At 44.7% G+C, this 23735-nt stretch overlaps 1 protein-coding gene across 1 annotated transcript; it reads right to left on the minus strand.

Annotated features, from left to right (window-relative positions):
- Nucleotides 1–11509: 11509 nt before the first annotated feature.
- On the minus strand, nucleotides 11510–16260 carry LOC119379480 (putative nuclease HARBI1). Its single transcript, XM_037648780.2, has 4 exons — nucleotides 15739–16260; nucleotides 14999–15134; nucleotides 14211–14625; nucleotides 11510–12034 (listed from the first exon to the last, which is right to left on the minus strand). The coding sequence occupies exons 1-3, from the start codon at nucleotides 16108–16110 to the stop codon at nucleotides 14225–14227; spliced, it is 909 nt and encodes a 302-aa protein (XP_037504708.1). The 5' UTR covers nucleotides 16111–16260; the 3' UTR covers nucleotides 11510–12034; nucleotides 14211–14224.
- Nucleotides 16261–23735: the final 7475 nt, after the last annotated feature.

Consider the following 23735-nt stretch of genomic DNA (forward strand, 5'->3'; position numbering starts at 1 on the left):
GACAATTGACATGGCTTCCCTCCTAGAGCATCTCCTTTTGTCAACATTCTCCAGCACCTGCATTTCTTGCTGTCCAACTGGGCACTCTGTATAGTCAGCAGCATGTTGTCCACCACAGAGGCAACACATGTCATCACGAGCCATGCATTCTCGATCTGAGTGGCCTTCACCACATCTGCGACAGCGCACATCTGACTTACATCCACCAGCGCTACGCCCAACTCTCCAGCAGTTCCGGCATTGCAGTGGGCACGACGCTAGCTGATCTACTCTAAAAACTAAAGGCTATGCTTTAATTTCAGACGGACATGAAGTACCAACAAATGTTGCAATCACCGACTCCGTGGGGACTCTTTTATTGTCTACAACTCGATTGCACCGGTAGACAGCCACCACACCTGCCACAGAAAGCTTCTCTAGAGTCTACGCAGGGCTTAGTTGCGCGTCTACGGCGCGTACGATGCCTTTAGTGCAAGCCAGATGTGGTGGAATATACGCACTAACCGGGATCGATGCAAAGCAGGGCTGGGCAGAGATACTCGGAAAAGTATTCCGGAATACAGATATCGAAATACATGAACAGGAAGCCTAAAATACAGATACTGAGATACATTTGCCTTTAACGTAACGGGATTTTTCAGAGATACTTTCGCAATAAGAAGAAAAAAGTATTCCGGAATACAGATACAGCAATAGAGATACTGGAATACTTTTTCATTTCAAGGATGCTCATACTTTGCAAAGACATTTATAAGTGCAGCATAATGTTGTAAGTGAAGTTGCAGCACATTGATACTTTCAGTTCATTTATTTATTACTTACAGTACCCTCAGTGCCATTAAGACATTAAACAGAGAGGGGGTTACAAAGTACATAATTAGTAATAATGACATAATTACACGTATCAACTGAATAAATAGTACACTATTTGACAGTAAGAGTAACAAGCATTAGACACCGAAATGGACATACTGGCTGACAACAAAATGAGCCATGCTAGAAACAGCACAGTTTAAGCAAATCACTCGAATCACTAATGAACTCCAGTGAATTGAAAAAAAGTATGCATTTATTTTGCACATAAGATCTGCGTTGCTGAGAAGGTTGCTGTGTGAGCATCTCAAATAGGCTGTCTTCTAGACAGCGTCGGTTCGGCCTCAGCACAAGACTTGCGCGAAAGAAAAAAAGTCTTTCTATACCACTGCAGACGAGCACAAATTCGTGTTATAGTGAATAAATACCGCCTTTAAAGCTGGGTAGCCCTGCAGCGTGGCGATATCTCTTCTCGCGTTATCTAGATAGCGAAACACTTCCGCCCTCACGTGGGTTGTTCTGACCGTCCAGAAGCCGAAGTCGGTCCCCACCTTTGGAATCCTCAGCCGTCATGCCCGGTCGGCGCCGGGCCAGACGGCTGAGGATTCCGCTCCCCATATAGGCCGGTCATATTTCATTACGCGCAATGGAACCCAATACGTCAAAACTGCACAATTCAAACATTGGCTTCCTAAAATCACGTTGTTTGGGGGTAAGAGGGTTTAAGTCCTCCCAAGTGAACTTTATTTCCAACACAAAAGTTGGGGGTTCCACAGGCAAAAAGCTGTTGAAAAACAGCTTGAAGGGACCTGGGGGACCATACAGGCAGCAGCGAATAAAAAGTGTAACTAATATACAACTAGGTATAACTAATACAACTTGATACAAACTTATACAACTAATACAACTTGATAAGATATAATAGCATCGTTACACAGGGAAAAATAAACATAAGAAGTTACAACAAAATTCACAGATACAGCGAAATGAATGTTACAGGGAAATGCACAAGAAATTAAAATGCACCAATATAATTAGGAAAATAGCACATACCGAAAATGCAAACGTTGGAACATATAAAAAATGCAATGCATGAACAATGGTGCAGTGACAATAAATGAGATTATCGTGTAACGGCTGTACAGTCGTTTATTAGGAAAAGTCTTGCTTGTTTTTTAAATCTATGGGGTGGGATATCAAAATTTACTTGTGAACATACACGATTTAGTAGTGCAGGTATCTGATAAGTGAGGGCTGACCTTCCATAATTCGTACGTGTTCTTGGTATTGGTGTCTGTGTATTACGTAGTGAATAACTTCCTGATGTTGCATGTGACATGTCAGATCATGTTTCTGTATGTGCAGGAGGAGTTTATAGTCGTATAATTTGCTTGCTTTAAGCAAATTATACTTAAGAAATAAAGGATTTGTTGGTAAGTCTTTTGGTTCACCAAAATAGTTCTCGAATAGTCTGAGCACTTTCTTTTGCATTGTCTCCAGTTTTTTGTAATTTGTAGTTGTCGTGGTACCCCAAACAAGTGTGCAATAAGATAAGCGGGAGTAGAAATGCGCGTAATATATCGCCTTTTTTAGACGTAAAGGAATTAAATCGGATAGTTTAAATGTTATACCGACGGCTCTGCTTAGCTCTGAAGTGAGTTTGTTGATGTGTGTATTCCACGACATGCTTTCTTCAAACCATACACCTGAAAATTTCTGACATTTTACGCGCTCTAAGACGGTGCCCTGACACGTTAGCGTAAGCTCAGTGTCACAGGGCTTATTAACGGGCTTAAAGAGGACGTAATTAGATTTCTTTTTATTTAGGGATACGTTATTTGCGGGAAGCCAACCATCCAGCTGAACAAGATATTCGTTTATCGCTTTCTGAAGCTGAGTAAGTGTGTGCGCTGAAAAAAAAAGACGTTAGTGTCGTCAGCGTACATTACTAACTTGGGAGCGTTAGGAATATTAAATAAGTCGTTAACATACAATATAAATAACAAGGGTCCGAGAATCGACCCCTGGGGCACTCCTTGTTTTATCGTGGTTCTAGGGGAGGTAACATCACCAATTTTGACACACTGCTTTCTACAAGAAAGATAATTCTTTAAAAGATCTAGGGCGACGCCGCGAATGCCATAATCATTAAGTTTCAGTAGCAAAATGTCGTGATTAACGCAATCGAACGCTTTCCTTAGATCAATGAAAAGACCTACACTGTAGAGTTTGTTTTCAATGTCATGTAGTATTTTATCCTTCACATGTAAGAGCGCTAGCTCAGTGGTTTTCTTTTTCTGGAAACCGTACTGTGCATCGTTTATAATTTGGTGCTTATTTATGAAGTTAACAAGACGCGTGTTGATGACATTTTCAAATACTTTAGATAACACGGGTAGTACCGAAATGGGTCTGTAATTACTTATATCACCAACAGCACCTCCCTTATATATTGGGCATATGCGAGCAAGGTTCAGATCTAAGGGGAAGATTCCAGTTTCAAGCATTCTGTTAAAAATGTGTGTTAATGGTGAAGATATAAAAGCCGCAACGTATTTAATGGGTAAGGCACTTAACTCATCAATTCCTGCCGAAACATTGTTTCTAATTTTGCCCAATAATTTTTCTACATCTTGTGGACTTGTAGGAAATAAACTAATTGAGTGTAGCAACCTTTCGCGTTTATGTATAGTAATACGACAGGTTTCAGAACTGAGATTTGTTTGAAATTCGCCCACATTCGTAAAGTATTCGTTCACTTCTGTAAGTGCTTCCAATTCCGTTTTGCCATTGGCAAAAGCGGCAGTGTTAATACGACGTTTTACTTTCGAGTTGTTTGATCAATTATTTACTTCGTTCCACAGCTTTCTGGGTTCATTAAGTATACTAGCAAAACGCGTTTGATAGTAGCAGGTCTTAGCCTTTTTCAAATCGGCATTTAACTTATTACGGTATTTTTTTAAATCGCTAAGTAGAGCAGCGTCACGTGTCTGTACAAATGCATGATACATTCTGTTTTTATGTTTTATTCTTTTGTACAAACATCGACTAACCCAAGGCTTGCGAATTTTTTTCTTCCTGCGGAATGGAACAAGGGGGAAGTGTCGGTCATAGATAACCTTAAGTGCCTCATTAAAAAGACTGTATGCTTTATCGGGGTCTTTTTCTGCGTAAACGAAGTTCCACTGTGTGGTTTTCAGCACATGATAAAATTTCTTAAGCTGATCCGAGTTCATTTTACGATAACACGGCTTTTCGTTGGTGTCGTGCCTGCCACTGTCCAGCGGCAAAAATGTGAAGATAGGCAGGTGATCGCTTACATCAAGTGATAATATACCACTGCTGCAAGTTTGACTGGGGGCGTTTGTGATACTTACATCGAGCAAAGTGGCACTGTGGGTGGTAAGACGAGTAGGTTGTATGATGACATTGGAACAAGCAAACGAGTCTAGAATAGCTTTCAGCTGCTCACAAGATGCATCCCCACTGAGCATGTCAACATTTGCATCACCCATGATAAGGAATGGACTGCGCATCACATGGAGTTTGCGCAGAAGCTTTTCTACAAAAGTAAAAAATTCAGACTTATACCCAATGGGAGGTCGCTAAACAGCTGCAACTATTACATTTTGCACACACATTGTAAGACACTCTATATGAGGCGTCATACAGGTCAAATCGTCAATAACGGCATGATTGAGGGTATCTTTAACATACATACTGATCCCACCACCCCGATTTGAAGAACGAACAATGCCATTATGAACATAACTCGCGAACTGTGGTGGGCTATCTTTCGGAGTCAGTCAAGATTCCGTAAAACACAAAACATGAAATTTACTCTCAAAACGATTGAGGAACAGGCTGGTGTCATCCGTTTTGTTTCTAATGCTGCGAGCATTTAGATGAAATGCAGCAAACTGCTCAGACAACGCTTTGAAGATGCGCAAGAGATTATATTGGTCATAATATTGGCAATCTGAAACATTGGCCATCCTGGGGTAGTTAAAACAGCCAAAGTTCTCAGAGTTAATTACTAATGCATCTTATCTATATCATCCCGACAACAGATTCCAAGTCTCTCCAATTTTCTCGCGAAGAATTTCCCTCCTTGCGTCCAGACGAATCGCTAGCCAACTTACCGTTTCTTTGCCACCGCGGCACCAAGCAACTGTTTACCCTGACGGGTTAAGTTTTCGTTTACAAAGATTGGTGCTGAGGTCTTGAGACCAATTTCTCTAGCCTAGGGCCTCACTTTTCTAGCTTTCATGAGAACGGCATTCCGCTTGTCGCGTCGCACAAAACGTACGACAATGCTCCTCGTTCCTTCCTTAGATATGCCCATCCTATGACAGGTGTCAATATCAGATTCCGTGACCGGTTCCTGGATTGCGGCACACAATTTTTCACAATCTCAATTGGCTCTCCTTCATTTGGCGCACCTTTAATTTCAAGGTTGTTAGCAGGGGTATATTGTTCGAGCTCTTCCACTTTTATTTGTAGCTGTCGATTCTCTGTCACTAGTTTCTGGTTAGCTTTCCGTGTTATTACTAGTTCTTCACGCAGAGCCTTGAGTTCTTGCGAGAGCAAATTGACATTGTCACAAGTCTCACTACAGTGATCAACGCTCTGTTTGAAACCACGGAGCTGGGCCCGAATTTCTCTCTTAAAATCCTCAAGCGCTTTGTTAATATCCTTCGTCATGTCAGGAAACACAAACACACAATAGTTTGGCAGCAGGGCAAAAGTCAAAAACTCTTATAGTTCTAACACAAGTGGAACAACGCTCACCTGCGTGAAAAAATATACAGTATCACGCGATGTGAAGTCGATGCGCACTGCCGCCAAACTGAAAGATCACCCGAAGGATGGTTGGTTTATATATGCAGGGTCAGGAAATCGCGGAACATGCGCAGGAGTAGTGTGGATTGCTTCCACCACCAACCGCTGTTGTAGCCGGCAACCAACGGATCCGATCCTTTTTCCGCTTCAAAGGGCTGCGTGAAAAAATATACAGTATCAGGCGATGTGAAGTCGATGCGCACTGCCATCTCTCTAAACAGGCGTGGGAACAGGGACAGCTGCTCAGAGCGCCCCATCACAAACTAAAAGCATTCGTCGCCTGGGGCGAAAGGGTGTCGCCACCACCGACGCTACCAGCACCTATTTCAGCAAGCCGCAACAGGCGAAGTCGGCTCCGGCGGTGGGGGAGCCTGGTAACACAAAAGACCGTCTCACGCTTGTGATCAATTAGGAACGCACCCCGACACGCTAGAGAGGTGGCTGAAAGCGCGACAAAGATAGCCATCTTCTAGTCACTTCCGCCGTGAGAACGGGAACTGCTTTTCGAAGTGCCGCCGCTTTGAGAACTGAACGCACGCGAAGCATTGCAAAGCCTCTGGTCCAAGGCGGTATCCGCGCGGGGGTTCACGAAGTAATTGCTTGCCACCCACAAAAATTAGGCGTGCTACAATGACCTTGAGAGACAGCGACTTTTGTAGGCAGAGGCCGACAACACTGCCTCCGCGATTCTGCTGTCTGGCGTCGCGTGCTTTATCACAAGGGCCATTCTGTGCATGAGGAGAAACCATAGCCGCCCTTTCTGTCAGCGACCGGCGGCGCGCCTTTGCTTGTCTTGGCACAGAAACAAACAAAAAAAACCCTCATTCCCCCCTTGAAAACCCGCCTCAACTCATTTCCGACAAAAAGAAATGTAACGAGATGCTCCTGTCCGGCATAGTATGGCGATACAAACGATACATCGTAAATGTATTTCACTACTGAGATACAAATACATTTTTCAAATGTATCTCGATACAGAAATACAGATACTCAAAAGTATCTCTGAAATACTATCGCGATACTCTTGTATCGCGATACTGCCCAGCCCTGATGCAAAGGATGAGCACTTTAGGAGATCCTTTACACATTCCTGATCTGGCGATCTGCATACGATTCCACCGCGACCAAACTGCCTCACATCGGTAATGCTCTGGTAGTTTGGGGTCACTGCATGAAGATGTTCTTGTATCGCCTTAAGGTTATACAATTTAATGAAGTGCCCACCCAAGGGCACCTCACAAGGACACCTACCCAAGGGCACCTCACACCACTGCGGAGAAACAGGTCAAGCGGCAAATCATCACTGTGCAGAGAGGCCGTCCACAGGGAACGATCCTGACCAGGAGAATTCCTAGACATCACTGTGGACTCAAGTAGACAAAATCAAGAAAACGAAACTGATCCTGCATATACATAAGAAAAACACCACAGATTGTAATCAAAGAATAATAACTATCCGGTACTCAACCACCCAACCAGCACCGTGCACCGAGCGCGATTCACGTCCGAACGCCGAGCTCAGAACCGTGCTGGGACACCGCAAGTTCTTCGATGGCTCCTCCTTTCTTCGTGGACCAGCTGTTCTTATTCTCACTGCCTCTGCCTCGTCTTCCCGTAGCCGAGCACGCGTTCGCGCCCCAGCGGCGCTGCCTTCCTTACAAGATATATATATATATCGGAATAAGGTATACGCCTCTAAAAAACTCTTTATATGTCGACGTTCGACGCTTCTATCGGACACCGATCTTAGTCAAGGCCTTTATATATGTACACACACACACACACACACACACACACACACACACACACACACACACACACACACACACACACACACATATATATATATATATATATATATATATATATATATATATATATATATATATATATATATATATATATATATAGGTTGTCCCCCAGATACCTTGAGCCACGACTCTGAAAAAGAAAGGCACTTCAGAGGCAAATTGGACCAAACGTATGCTACTCGCACTAGCCTATAGATACTCAGGCTATATTTTATTTTCCCCTAAACTATTTATTTATTTATTTTTAATTGCTTGGCTTTTTCATTATTGGCTGAAAACACAAAATATGGACACTGAGCTGTAGAGCACTTTTAGAAACCACGGACTGAATTGTTTCCTGTGCGATACATCTCGCGGTATTTTTTCCGCGTTGTAAAGAAAGCCCGCGAAATTTGAAAAGAGGCCACGTGACGGACCGCGAGCGCACTGCTATACTGCTGCTCTCAAGCGTGCAACCGGTGAACGAGGACGCCTGCGGCTGCCACGGGGAAGCGACAGGGTGCTTTGAAGTAAAGCCCCTATACTTCGCAAAAGTACCGCCATCTGCTCTCCCTCTCATGCGCGTCTTTCGCGTGCGACGGCGGCGCCCCCTCGAACGCGCCAGGTGCTTTCAGGCCGGTTGTGCGCTGGCGCTGCCACTTTAGCCACAGCTTTTCTAGTCCAGCCGTGGCCGCGTGCCATGTCTCGCATACGGCTGTGTGTAATGATTATCTATTTCTGCGTTCATTTTCTCAGTTGGTGTGGGTTTGCGTACCATCTAATTCCCTTATAGCGCGCCAGAAGAGCTGTTGCAAGCCATGTACAATTTGTAGCAAATTGGACGTCGTTTACGGTTCTATTCGGAGCGTAGCGTTTCCCTGCGTATCTGGCGCGGATATCGGTAACTGGGTTTACTTAAAAAAGGTCGACATAAAATTCTGTAAACACGACGCGCTATTTATTGCATCGGTAAGAAATATTTACATGGCAGCTGTGACAAAGTATATGTAAACTGGTAGCGTAACTTCCGTAGAAGCCCACGTGTCAAGCCGGTGGCTAGTTGTTGCAACAGTCGCCATCTATGTGAGGAGGGGACAAACATAATTTAAAGAAAAGAAAAAGATGACGTCACAACTGGAAGCGGAAATGACGTCACGTTTTAACGCGATGGGCGCGAAATTGTGAAATTTTTTGACAGGGCGCCGCTTCTTACTTTTTTTTTATAGCTGCACGTTCTTTTTCTTATCACTATGACGGCTCCATAATGGAAGCCTGCAAGGTAACGGGAAGACGAAAAAGACAGCTTTGATAAATAAGGTGTATTTTATTGGCGAAATATTGCAGTTGAACAGGATATTACCCCACAATGTATAACACAGAAATCAGAAGTAGCATAACAATTCAACGTGCACACACACCTTGCACACGTGTTGCTCTTGCATCCGTAGACAGCGCAGCGTTTCTTCGCGTAGCGTGGCGGATTCATCGTCCCGAAGGGAGACAGCACGCCGGCCGTGCGCTGGCAAAACACAGTCACTGAAACGGTTCCCGATGGCTGCGATGGGCTATATTACCTTCTGCCAAGTACCACGACTAGAAAACAACGCTTATGCGAGGAGATCACCTACGGACAACGAGCGACGCCATTTGCATCTGAAAATGCGCAAAACCGTTGGCCCATGTTACCAGACTGCCTGCATGTGCCCGCTGTTTCTGAAAATAAACGAAAAAAAAATAGGCCACTCAACCACATACCCAAGACTAAAGTTTGATTAAAGTAATCTACTAATTTAATTCGTGACAAATAAAATTAACACTAATGAAAATAAAAGTTTAATTAATTTTTTGTTTTCATTATTTGTCCCCCCCTCACCTAGTAGCGCTTTAATCGTCACGCGGGTGTTGATGTTTGTCGCAATAGGTTTCCGACCACTTTTCGTTCCGACTTTCACGACCTATTTAGATTGACCTTGGCTGTCATGTCAGGCCACGCCGTTTGGGAAGGAATAGTTCCCGTGCGTATAAACTATCTCTATCATATATAACTGCAGCAATGCCTGCAATTCCCATGAAGGTGCGCGATCAAAAGTTCATGACATTTCACATATGTTACTTCTCCTCGGCGTGCCCGCCGCGGTGATGTAGCGGTTTCGGCGCTCGCCTGCTGATCCGAAGGTCACGTGTTCGGTCCCGGCCGCGGCGGTCGGAATTCGATAAAGCTGAAATGCTAGAGGCCCCGCGTACTGTGCGATGTCAGTGCACGTTAAAGAACACCAGTGGTGCGATCTTGTACGCATTCCAAATAAACACGGGGGCGGTACGTGCTTAACGTCACAAACACGTGACAAACGAGAACGAGAGGAAGGAAACAGCCAATGAACGAAGTGAAAGCCTGCGTCACAATTTTGACGTCGGCTTGAGGACCGTACAATAAGTTGAGAAGCGTTTCTAACATGTTGAGAAATGTTTGACTATTATTACTGAGTAACAAAATGTGTTGGTGTTACTTTTCAGCGGTTCACTTCGGGATGCCGAGCGACCGAATCAAATTATTGCGGTTAATGTCTTGAAACGACGCTAGATGGCGTCGCAGTTTTGCGAAACGTTTAGTGGTGGCGTTAGCCACTACCCCTCTTTAAAGAATGTTTCTATTCATGTCTCCATCACTATTGAAATTCAAACGGCGGGACATTTGAAGCGCTTCGTTCAGTAAGGCCGTTGCGAGAATTTCGGTATGGCGGAGGGCGCGTCGACCTCGGGAACTAGGGGACCTCGCGTTCCCGAAGGCCAGCGCGAAATCGTACTGGCCTTCATGGAGGAGCATCCCCAGCTCGTTTCGAGAGCTGTCGAGCTGGGGCCTCATTTCACCGTCGCCGACCGCCGACGCCTCTGGCAGCAGCTGGCGGAGGCGCTCAACGCCGAAGGGCCGGCGCAAAAGAGTCGATATGTGGCAAGAGTGGTGGCGGAAAGCAGTACACGACGCCCGCCACGACGCTGCCGCTGTCGCGGAAGTGCAAAGGTGAGCGACCGTCGCATGATCTGGGCGATTTGTCCTTCTACATTGGTGTATATTTTCAGGAGCACTGGAGGGGGTCGGGCACCCGGCTTCAGGGGCCGAATGCTCCAATTGACGGGGACGCTACGTCTAAGTGGCGTCCTTGACATCCCCTTCCAAGAGGTAAGCACACTGGCCCCGTGATATCATGGGTTCCTGAACGGTGCCAACAAAAATTAGCAATTATTTGTAAGCGGTACCTTTAGAGGAACGCGAGCTTGTTGAACGTGATAATAGCGTAGGAGAGAGAGACAGAGAATGGAAAAGCAAGTAGGTTAATCAAATAGAATCTCAGTTGGGTGCCCTTTCGGGAAAAAGGGGGATTAATTGATCACAGAAATGAAATGCCTTCAGGCAAGTGCACTAGGAAGGTAATATATGGGATCATTAAGCACTCAATAACTGCAGAATGTTTCCGCAGATCTTTAGTACAAAAAGTTGTAAGATAGCCAGTGTCATGAATAGCTCCGGTGTGAAGGGACACGCTTATGACACTTTCCAGCCGGCTGACGTCCCTGCTGCCTCAATGGAGGTGGTCGTTGACTCGACAGATGAGGCTGCAGGCGTCCGGAGCGCCGCGACACGTAAGCATCAAAGGAACAAGTGTTTTAATTATCGCTAAATGCATTTGCAGTTCGTGAGCTGTTAATATGTTTACTCTGCAGAAGCACACGAACCCCCGCGTGGCGCGGCAAGTGTGGCCGCTGCACCTGTAAGTTATTGATCCTGAATCTGTTAGAGAAAATAAGCTCTCGTATGTTTATTCAACTAGTAAAAGAAGCCATAACGTGGCTATTGCAACTTTTATCCATACCATAAAATGTAATGCAACTGTAGGAAACTCTGCATACTTTCAGTGCTGCAGCGCCCTGTACCGCCACCACGGAGACCACGACCACTACGGGCGGACATTCTGGTAACAATGTCAGCACAGGGCGCCCGCGGTGTTGAACGGGGCGACGAGATCCTCAGGGTTCGTAGATTGTTTCGTGTCATTTTACATCAAGGACAAGTATTCTTTATGCTCTGTTATCATAACCGAATCATAAATGTGGAAAACAACCAAGTGGGGATGAAAATAAGAAATATGCAATGCATTGAGGGCTCGGTAACGTATCTCAGCAGCGATCACCAGCCGGGCAAAAGGTTGAATAGCCCTGAAAAGGGATGTTTGGTGGTAAGAGATGCATTTGAGTAGATGACAGAAGAGTAGTTCCAGCAGATCTAAGTCTGTCCAAACAAAGAGGGCATAGCTTGTACACGATGCTTGACACTACCAAAGGATGACATCAGGGCAGTGGCTCTTCAACAAAGAGGGAATTGTTGTGCACGTTGCAATTCTTCACAACAGCAGCTTCCGGACATTGGCTGGTTGCGAGTTCATCAGCAACTCATGCTGACATTTCCACGACAATTATTCATCCAGACACTGCACAGGATTGAGCTGTCCACCACCCGGCTTGCTATCGCGGCGGAGAGGACGGCAGCAGCTCAGGAGGGTACCCTGCGGGAGCTCCGGCACCTGGCAGAGGCCCTGCGGGAAAGGGAGAATTAGTTTTATTTTTAACCTCCGTGTTTGAGTTTGACATGTTCTGTTTCATGTTATGCATTTATTGTTTGTTCACCTGAGTTTCATTTATTGTTAGTTCATTACAGTTTAGTTTTCTTTCATTTTATGCATTTATTGTTGGTTCACCTGAGTTTCATTTATTGTTAATTCATTACAGTTTAGTTTTCTTTCATTTTATGCATTTATTGTTGGTTCACCTGAGTTTCATTTATTGTTTGTTCATTAGAGTTTAGTTTTCTTTCATTTTATGCATTTATTGTTTTTTCACTTGAGCTTAAGTGTTTTAGTTTCACTGTTACCCTGTATGAGTAATACAGGAGAATTTTTTCGACGAAAGGCATACTGTGTGCACCCATTTTTTCTGTCGTAGTATCTCTCTTTTTTCTATTAGTCATAATACTGCTCCAAAGCCAGTGCGTTTTCTTTTTTTATTTACACATTTTGAAGGCACCTAGCCATTCGCACTGAAATTATTACAATTACAATAGTTGTCACTTTCTGTATATCAGTTTTGTACTGTGATATTTATATTCCGTCACTATGTTTTGTATCTCACTGCACTCATGAAGCGTTACCGTGTAGTGTTCACACTGTGATATTTTTAATTTTGGCACAGTGAGGCTAACGTGCTACGACAACAATGTGGTCTTTGTTCAGAGCACCACACTAGTCACTATTCAGGTTCCATAGCCTCTCAAATGGAAATGGCCATCATCATTGCAGGAATAAGTTTCAAGTGTGATATGTTCAGGGTGCTGTAAGATTGGAGAGCCACTTGCTCACGTGGCATATAATTTATGTTTCGCCACACCTGGCAAGTGCAATCACGTTTTTTTTTTGCAATTATGATTCATCCGTTTTTCAGTATTGCAGTACAACTGCAGTCGAGAAATGAATGCTTCTAGTCAGTAACTTATAACTCTAAGAAGGAAATGGGAAAGCGTGTCAAAGTCATACTTTCTTGCAAGGTCATGCGAATGGAACTGCAAGTTTTACGTTACTTGAAAACGAGTTGTGTGATGTTGATGTTGCAATGTTAGCACATGCTTTGCTACATGTACCAAGTTGTTCAAGGTTCGTGATGGACTTCTCATCACAGCGTGTGACAAAGGTGACTTGAATTTTTTGGCAATTTATGTTAATTTACGCCTAACCATTTCACCATGATGCATCGCGTTCAATCTTGCAACACCATCCAGCGTTGTATATTTTTGTCGTTTCGAATGTGCATTCGCTTTTCTAGCTTGCCTCGTCTGCGTATTCATGCTTGCACGGAAATTTCGATACACATACCGCAAGAGGCGGCTAGCAAGCATATTGCCTTGTTCCTACCGAAGTACACTGAGCGTCCAAATCAACAGGATGTAGCGTTTCATCATTTTGGTGTGCTTTATAAAAACTGTGCAAAACATTTCCTGATGGTGACCATGAGCACAGAGTGCCGACCATATGTACTTGCTACATCAAGTCTGTCATGGTTATGATGTGAAAATGGGCGTTTCCATGTGATATTTCATGTGACATATAAAAAAAAGGCTGCACTTTGTGTCCTTTGTGTCAATTCCGCATTACTATAACCGCAAACTATGCCAGTACAAAGAGATGTTTGGTGTATTGTCCTGAGCAGAAAGTAACAACTGCTGCATCTACATGTACAGCAAGTGCAATATCACAGGACGCACAGACCACATGTACGGTGTTATAGCACTGTATATTTAACGTTTCATGAGGAAAGAAGCCTTTCGTGAAGTGCATACTGCATAGAACAATGCTAGATTGGAAGCAGCAGCAAATGCAGCTCTTCACAGATAAAGAGGCATAACCATTGCATGCCCAAGACTGCTTCATGAGTACTAATGCAAAAAAGTGCAAGTTTTGGAGACTCTTACACAGTGAAGAGTGTACAATAGTTTCTGAGTCCGCAGCGTTCTTTTTAAAAGATTATTTGTATTAGCTCACATGCGTTTTAATTATCATAATCTGTCAGATGTTTTCATTTGGGAACCTTCACCATCTGCATGGAGGTTCATTTGATGTGTACGCAAATTTCTTAATGTTCCTGTGTACAAACCCTGCCTGTGATAGCCTAGGAGCGCTGCAATTTGTATTAATAAATTACGTATGTGTTCTGAAAACTCACCGTTCCTGTGTCCTTCAGAAAAGGGCCACGACGGCACTGCGCTGCTGCCTTCCTCTGAGCAGCACGTCGCGCGGTTCTAGTACCTGGCTCACCCCCGGCTCCTCTGGCTCATCTGGATCCCCGGCTGGTTGAACGTCCCAACTATACTCGTCCAACGTCCAGTCGCCCGCATCCAAGGCAATGTTGTGGAGAGCAACGCATGCATAAACGATTCGCGCTGCTCGATCGGGCTTGTAGAGCATTGTCCGAAAGTGCTGCAAGCAGCGGAACTTGCTCTTCAACACCCCGATACATCTCTCCACAACATTGCGCATGGATGCGTGCTGCTTGTTGTACTGGCCTTCGGAGGTGTGGCCAGCGGGATTGCCAGGCACTGGAATCAGCAGCCATGGTTCGAGGGGATATGCCGAGTCTCCTGTTACAGAAAAATGACAGCTCAGTGCTCTGCCCTAGTTGAGAATCAAAGATCAAGAAACTTTATTTGTAACACAGTAGCTATAAGTAATCACCCCAGGTGAAAAAGCGGCGAAAATGCAGCTTGAAGGTGCCTGGGTGGCCGTACGCAGGGCAGCATTCACATACATTTTTGGGGCAACATACAGCTCCATAGTGAACAAACGATATTTATGGTAGTACAACAACAAATTAAGAAGATAGAATACTGGTATACATATATACACTTTAAACATGTGCGTACACAAAGAGAAAGATATGTGTACTAAAAATAATTGCGTTGGAATCATGGCAAGTATATCAAGTAGTTAGTGGTTCACATTATGATTACTTACCAAGCAGATACTCGCCAGGCTGCAGCTGTGCGGCTAGGCGTGCACGCAGTGGGTTATGTGTCCACACCCATGAGTCGTGGCACGATCCAGGGAACCGTGCATCCACAACAAGGATGCGAAGGTCTGCGTTGCACACCTGCAATGAGGAGCAATACAAAATAGTGCTGCAGATATGCTCGAAAGCACTTTTTGTCATGCATATGCAGAAAACAATACATACTCGTACGTTAATACATAGAGCTACACTATTTAAGTCGTAGGCATGCACAAGGTTTTCACGTTGGGGAGGGGCAATAACCTTCCCACCTCCCTCCAGTGTGCACGGCTATTTTTGCCACTATTTGATCGATAAATGAAAACCCGGGCCATGCTGTTAGGCAACAACACCCATACACGCTAAAGCCAACCCATGCAATGGTTGCAAGTACTTCCGTGTTCAAAATGCTTCCATTATAGCTTCCCTGTCGTGTATCGATTTCTTCTACGATTGCTGCTCATATTCCTTAGTACCTCCACAATGGACAGCTCCATTGTGTATGCACGCCAGAAAGAAAACACAATTTTGAAACTGCTCACGCACAGAAACGCATGGCACACACCTTTACCGTGGACATGTCAGACTTCCACGAGATCGTTACATTACTAGTTATTCCATCTTGGGCATTAAAGTGAACAATCGCTGCGATGGGCGAGTAAGAAAGGCGACTACAGACTAAGTGAAACATTCCAACGGTACTCACGAGCATGACGTTTAGGGTGTAGTATCCTTTCCTTGACATGAAGCTCGCCGTGTCGGCATAGTTGAGTCCCTCTGGCTTGCGGATGGCGACCAACGTACCGTCGACACACGCCAGCACGCCTGGGATGTCGCCGCGTCGCGCTAACGCCGCCTTTGCCTCATCCTTGGCAGCCGGTGCGAAGGAAAAGTCAACCAGCTTTCTTCGGGCAGACACGGTAATGATGGCCTCCGTCACCTCGTGAATGGTGTTGCTGACTGGGCCATGCCGATATGCTCCTCGCGACCAACGCTTCTCTGGAAGCTTCCTGTGGCGAAGAATCGCAGCGCGCACAACACCTTCCTCTTCGTGGAAAGGCCACTGGCTCGCTGGCATCCAATGATAGGGTCAAGTTCGTCGCACAAGCTACGCACTGTTCGTTTGGACAGGCGACAATACTGCCGGAACTCTTCTTCTGTCAACTCTTCAAATGCATCATCTACCTCGGGGCGTCGTCTCTGCGCGTCTGCAGCAGCCGCACAGGCGGCGCGAAAATGCGCGGCAAAGAAAGGAAACGCCATTTTCGCCAACTGTTGGTTGATTTGGATTGAACCGGCTACGAAAGAGGCTGACTATTGTGAGCGCTTACGTACCGATCCAAGTCAAGCCGTCTGACAGCCGTTATAATCCGTGCTTATCGGTTCGGAACGGTCTCGGCAACCGTTCTTTCGCCTCCGTCCGAAAGCGGCCGATAAGAAATGATTGACAGCAACATGACGCCACGGCTCACGTGACACTCAACGTCACGGCTCTGCATTGACCAATCGCGTGCGGTCACGTGCGGCTGGATGTAATGCCACGCCTCCGTGGTTATTTTGTAACGCGTACAAGATCGCACCACAGATGGTGAAAATTTCCGGAGCCCTACACTACGGTGTGCTTCGTAATCATATCGTGATTTTGACTCGTAAAACCACATGTATCATTATTATCTCCTTTGCCTGCCCAATGACGTGTGCTCGCAGTACGCCGTTCTGGGACGTTTGGCCTGTGCGGAGCAGCTTGACAATAAATGAAGTTATCAAACCAATAAATGAAGATTTAAAACCAGTATGCTCAAACCAACGACATTAATCCACTCATTCTATTGAAGTGTCGAATTTCAAACGTACATCTTCAGTGGCTGCAGCTCGATTAAAGATCCCACTCAACGAGCATGCTTTTCTGAAACATGTTTTTATTGCCGCACTTTAATGCAATGCGAGATGTTTTGCAAAAGTACAGCACAGGTGATATATGCCATTTGTAGCGTTTTGAAACTTATGCGCTAAATGTGTGACGCGATAATTCATGATGACACGACGTAAATGCACGGCTTTCGATAAATTCTGCGCGCTAGGTTTTTTTTTTCTTTTGCTATCGCACTTTCATTCCGACGCTGGCTCTGTCTTCGCCCTTCCATCCGCACATGACAGTGAAAGGTTAGTCGAATGTGTGGAACACAACCTAGTGTTCCAGTGCATGACACTCGTTCTTTCAGAGTTATAAATATGTGAGGTTTTACGTACCTAAACCGCGATATGATTATGAGGCACGCCGTAGTCGAGGGCTCTGGAAATTTCAACCATCTGGTGTTCAGGACAGTCACTTGCTCGAGCAAGTGCCTGTCTTGGTGCATGACAAATTACACAAAATTTCGCGTGACATTAAGTAAGTAATACACCACATATATCACACGGCAAAGCAAGACGCCTGTCAAGAGTTAAAACGCACGAGCACATACCTCACAAAGCCGCGCCGATCTCGGCTCGAAGTTTGCTCGACCTATTCTGTGGAGCCAGACTTTGCGACGACCGGCATTCTCTTTTCCACGAGGAATGGCAGAAAACTTTTTCCCTTGGGTGTCACGGTTATGGCAGCCAAACGCACAGCAACCCGGCATCGCGACAAAACGAGCGAGACGCACACGTGGGCTTCACACTTCGTGCACTTCACATGGGGTGAACACACAGCACATGGCACGTTGGAGCGTTCAACATGGCGCCGAGAGGCGAAGGAAACAAAATACCGAGAAAGAGGGCGCGCGCTACCACGTGACCGCAGCCGCCCTATCAGAGGCGTGGAGAGGAGGAAGCGGCGTAAATCAAGAGAAAGCTGTACTTTTCCGAAGGTATAGGGGCTTTACTTTGAAGGTGGCCGATGTTTGGGCGTCCGTCTTTCGTTGAATGACGGTGCAAATGCACGCTGCTGGCCGAGCGCTGCCGCGGTGATAAAGCGGTCACCTTTGTTCTCGATAACATTGTTCCACGTTTACTTGAAAAAACGCTTGATTTGTAAAAGTGGTAAGCAACCATGGTATTGTGCAGCAGTGGTTTTATTTATTTTATTTATTTATTTACAAGATACTGCAGGCCCGTCTTGGGCCCTAGCAGGAGGGGCAAAAGTGTACTCGTAGAGGCAATACATAGACACATTTACACACAGTGCATTGAAAGGAAAAAAAAAAACAAAAGAAAGACAGTGTCTAATTTGCACAGCGAAGCACGCAAGTAATAACACCTTGAACATCTCAAAAAGTGTGAGGAAAAGAAGAAAAAAAAAAAGGAATATCACACAATAAAGGGACATAATTAAAATAACATAACATCAATCCTGAAGACTTTCAATTATTTTTATACTTGCACTGATGATATTGGCAGCGAGTTCCAGTCGTTAATTGTGCGCGGGAAAAATGAGAACTTGAATACGTTAGTTTTGGTGCTGTATGGGGTTAGTGATTCTTCATGTCGATGCCTTGTAGTTCGTGACGCCAATGATGTCACGTAGGACTCAGGGGGAAGTAGCAATTGACGATTCTTCAAGTGAAACAGAAATTTTATTCTGTCAATTTTTCTTGGTAATTGCAATGATTGTATGCCATAAAGATTCATTAGTTGAGTCGGAGAGTCTGTTTGGCGGTATTTAGAATAAATAAATCTAACTGATTTTCGTTGGATCATCTCCAATGCATCGATATTCTTTTTCGTATGAGGGTCCCAGACAATGGATGCGTATTCCAGCTTGGGCCTTATAAGGGATGAATATGCGAGTAGTTTGACATCAGGTGGTGTGTGTTTTAACTTATGTCGCAAAAAGCATAGCTTACGGAAGGCGGATGTGCAAATGTTCAAAATATGGGCGCTCCAACTGAGTGTACTAGTTATTGTGACGCCGAGGTATTTGTAGAGAGGGACCTTCGTTAGCTGTTCTGAAGGGAGACTATACGGAAAAGGTAAAATGTTTTTCTTTCTACTCATATTCATGAAAACCGTTTTGTCAGCGTTAAGTTGCATTTCCCACTCTTGACACCACATATGTATGTTTTGCAGGTTAGTATTCAGCAAGGCTTGATCATCAGGACATTTGATTTCATTAAAAAGCAAGCAATCATCTGCGAAAAGTCTAATTTTAACTGGTTCATTAATGACCTGGACGATGTCGTTGATGTATATAAGAAGTAAAAGCGGGCCTAGTACGCTTCCTTGTGGGACTCCTGAGTTAACAGGCAAATGTCGTGAAAAATTATTGTCAATACTTACAAACTGTGTGCGGTTTGTAAGGTATGCGGAAACCCAAGCAACGATGAACTCCGGTAGCCCTATGCTTTTCAACTTTAAAATTAGTTTTGTATGGCAAACAAGATCGAAAGCCTTTCTAAAACCTAAAAATATTACGTCTATCTGGCCTGATTTATCTAGAATAGAGGCAAAATTATGGATGACTGTGGTTAGTGTAGTTACTGTGGAAAGGCCTTTCCTAAAGCCATGCTGAAATGGAGACAGTACACAGTTATCATTCAGAAATTTCGTAATATAAGTAGCGATAATATGTTCAAGGAGCTTACAGCAAGATGCGGTTAAAGATATCGGTCTATAATTTGTTAGCCATGCGGAGTCGCCCTTCTTTAGCATTGGCACAATTCTTGCCGTCCTCCAGTCCTCAGGAATGATAGCTGTCGTCAATGATTTGTTAAAAATGACTACTGGATATGGAGCGAGCATCTCAGCATATCGGCGAAGGAAAAGATTGGGTATATCGTCAGGGCCAGGCGATGCTTTTGCCTTAAGGTTTAGTAACATTGATATAACACCGGATAATGATACAAGATTTGTTTCGGCACAAGTGACGTGATACTGGTGTAAGGGTTCAGTAGGGTTGGAAAAGACACCCTAAAAATTTGCAGTGAACTTTTCAGCAATGTCTTGCTTATCAACGATGACAACGTCATCCTGTACAATGCGGTCGATCGACTTCTTACGTTTCGAAAGAAATTGCCAGAACTTTTGTGGTGAACCAGAAATAAAACTCGGCAGCGTGTGATTAAAGTAGTGCTGCTTTGCGCTACTGATAGCTTGGTTTAGGATTTTCTGATTATTCTGTACTGTGCTCTTGTTGGCGCATTGTCGTTTAAGTCTTTTAATTTTTCTTTTTAGCTGCAATATACGTCTTGTAATCCAAGGGTTTTTACGGTGTGTTTTCTTAGTTTTGTTTGGAACAAAGTTTTCAAGGCAGTATCTGCACAAATGTTTGAACCATTCCCAAAGATCAGTAGCATCTGTGCCTTGAAAGCTACCGATGTGCAAATCAAGAAAGTCAAGGACACTTTGATCGTTTGCCCGCGAAAAGTCTTTGATCATTATTGAAACAAGAGGCTGGGTTTTGCACGCTGCAAGAGAACACGAAAGAAGCACCGTTTCATGGTCGGATAGACCAGGCTGCACAGACACAGCGTAATCTTTAATACAACGGCTGATAAAAATAAGGTCAAGCGTGGAAGCGCAGTTGCCTTGAATGCGGGTAGGCTGATCAACTACTTGTTGGACGTCAGCCGTGAGCATTATATCAGTCAGGTATGCGACATGTGAGCTCATTTCATGGTTAGAAAACGGCTGATTCCAGTCAACACCTGGTAGATTGAAGTCCCTAGCCAAAATATATTGTCACGTGGTCGTGACGTCGACGAAGACAGCAGTCGGCGTTTGCAGAATGAAACTGTTTATTTGGCCGAACTTGTGGCCGGGAAAATGAGAATTAGAACTACAGCAATACACGCTGTACAATGATAGCGGCGAACAAGGCGTCGTCCGTCGATCAACTGACAAGCGGTCAAGCGCGTCGGCTTTTATACAGGTGCTATCGAACTTTCCAGCGATATCGCTGATGGCGGCGTTATCTCTCGATAAAGCTGGAACATTCGCGTGCGGCGCGAAATCTTAACAAAACGATCTGCTACAATCGAGAAGTTTCTCGAACACTGCTTCGCGGACAGCCTCGATCGTTGATAACCGTCCTTGCTGGTCAAACACCAAAAAACATCAAAATAAAACAAGAAGTGGGCGTGGCAATATTTTCCATTAGTAAATGAAGCCACGTGTTCACATAGCTGATGCAAAAAAACAGGAGGCGAGTCGGGTGCACGATACACAGCTAAAAGCATAAAAGATCGCTCCCAACATGACACTTTTAATGTGATGCTTTCATGATTATCGATTTGGCGGGTTAAAAAGGCAGATATAGTATTTTTCGCCAGAACAGCTACTCCCCCTCCACGTGACGGCCTATCACGACGGAATACATTATACGTTGGTGGAAAAATGTCTGCGTCATCAATGGCATCGTGCAACCAAGTTTCTGTAATAACGACAATGTGGGGGGAGTGACTTAGAAGTACAGCTTCAAGTTCTGCGGTTTTATTTAGGATGCTACGCATATTTATGTTAATGATTCGTAGATCGTTATTACAGAGCGGGTGACATCCTTCTTTATTAGCTCTCTTTTGATGACTGTGCGTTTTGATTCTCGAGTTGCTAATTTCATCCCAGGTAAAGAGCTCACCGTTGATGCTCAGCTTGTCATGCAGAAGAATAACTTTCTTGCCCTGTTGCTTTTCATTTTTTGCGCTATTCCAGAGAAGTTTTCTTTTTTTTAGTGTATCTGGTGAGTAATCATTCTGAATTGATAACTTCGTTCCCTTGAGCTTGTAAGCATTTTTTAGAATGTTCTGTTTTTCGTTGTAATCCTGGAAATATATTATCACAGGCCTAGATTTACCAGGTTTGCCGAGACGGTAACTGAACTACAAGGAGTGTCAAGCTTCTCGCAAAAGAGCTCAGTTATAATATTTTGTTTCAGATCTTGTTCAGTTTCATTGGCATTTTCTGGTACGCCAAAGAAAATTAAGTTGGATCGCCGACTCCTGTCCTCTAAGTCTCTAACCTTTTCTCGAAGAAACTTCACATTGTGTTGAAGCTCATCGACACAAAGAGTTCTCCTTTCCAGTTCTGTGAAGCGTTGATTGAATTCTTCGAGCATGCTTTGCAAACCATTTTGCTGATTTCTGAGGGCGGAAATGTCAGCGGCTTGTTTGTTTTGTGTCTCGAACAATTGCTTCAGCATCGTTTCAGTACTGGGGCCCGGGTTTTGTTCAACATCCCCACACAAAAGAAGTTTACACATCCAAAAAACATCACATGCAATAGCAAGACACTGTTTGGGGCACGGAAGGACCAGCAGATATCGGCAGTCACTACGAATGGCATAGCAAGTATCACCAACCTGCAGGAACCACAAGATGCGCTTGTTAGGAAACATGCCCATGCTAGCTCCTTCGCGCCCACTGAAGACAAAAAACTGCGGCGTATCCTTTATAGCAGAGTGGTGCGACGTGAATAGTCCTGAAGATGGCGCTGTGGGTATGACGTCACAGGATCCCTCGAAGAAGCGGTTTGCCGGCACTGTCATTCCAGTCCAGCATTTGCACGTGTCGCTACCATCAGCGTCAAGATGAACCGCCTGCGCAGGCTTGTCGATGTGAATCAAGAGAAAGGCCTGCAGGAACCAGAAGATGCGCTTGTTAGGAAACATGCCCATGCTAGGTCCTTCGTGCCCACTGAAGACAAAAAGCTGCGGCGTATCCTTTATAGCAGAGTGGTGCGACGTGAATAGTCCTGAAGATGGCGCTGTCGGTATGACGTCACAGGATCCCTCGAAAAAGCGGTTCGCCGGCACTGTCATTCCAGTCCAGCATTTGCACGTGTCGCTACCATCAGCGTCAAGATGAACCGGCTGCGGAGGCTTGTCGATGTGAATCAAGAGAAAGGCCTGCAGGAACCTTTGCCTAGTTTTGCCTGTTTCGCGGTTTTTCGTTCTGTTTGTTTGCTCCATGGTGTGCTCTGTGGATTCGTGCGGCAGTGCATAATACCTGTGACACACGGGCATGTTTAAAATGCCATTGAGTCAATGGCCATCGAAACGCTACAACTCCATCGCACTCGATAGAGTTCTCGCGTTGCCACACGATGGTTTTCAACGGCCGTTGAGTGATTCAGGTGTTTGTCGCAAAACCTCTGTGGGGCTGCTAATCTTATTTTCGTTTTCATGTTGACGTAAGTGAACTAAAATAAATCCATTTAAAAGCTCACATTTGTGCGTTCTTTTGTTCTAAAATATCAGAAAAATTGTTTATACATAATTATAAGTGCAATATTAGTTATAAGCAGCGTTGATTATAAGTTTGTTGAACAGCGAAACTGTGGCTACGTTATAACTACTTTATCCGTCCGGCCGCTTTTCCGGGTTTTCCACATAGTTTTGCCGTTTTGCCTGGTTTTGCGGTTGCATGTACTCATTTCGTTTCATTACGTGCTTGTTCCGCCGTCATGAGCGACCGCGAAACAGATGACAAGGCCGCTATGGTGTTCTACATGGCTGCGATCGTGCAGCTTGTTGCTGGGATCGAAGCGGCGAAAGAGGAAGCCGACGCCGCCGAGGATGAGCTGCTCCTGTTATCACGAGCATGCGCAATACCTACATTCGAAATGGCACAAATACTTTAGTAAATAAGTTATAACGCCCATGCACACTACTTTTAAGCATACTCGTTAAATTTTTCTTTTTCTAATCATGAGTACGAGCACACTGGGAACGAGAGGGCGCGGTGACGCTGTTTCCGCTTCCGCCGTTCGATGGCCGTCGAAGTTTCA

The sequence above is a fragment of the Rhipicephalus sanguineus genome, chromosome 1, assembly GCF_013339695.2.
Source record: "Rhipicephalus sanguineus isolate Rsan-2018 chromosome 1, BIME_Rsan_1.4, whole genome shotgun sequence".
Classification (NCBI taxonomy): Eukaryota; Metazoa; Arthropoda; class Arachnida; order Ixodida; family Ixodidae; genus Rhipicephalus; species Rhipicephalus sanguineus.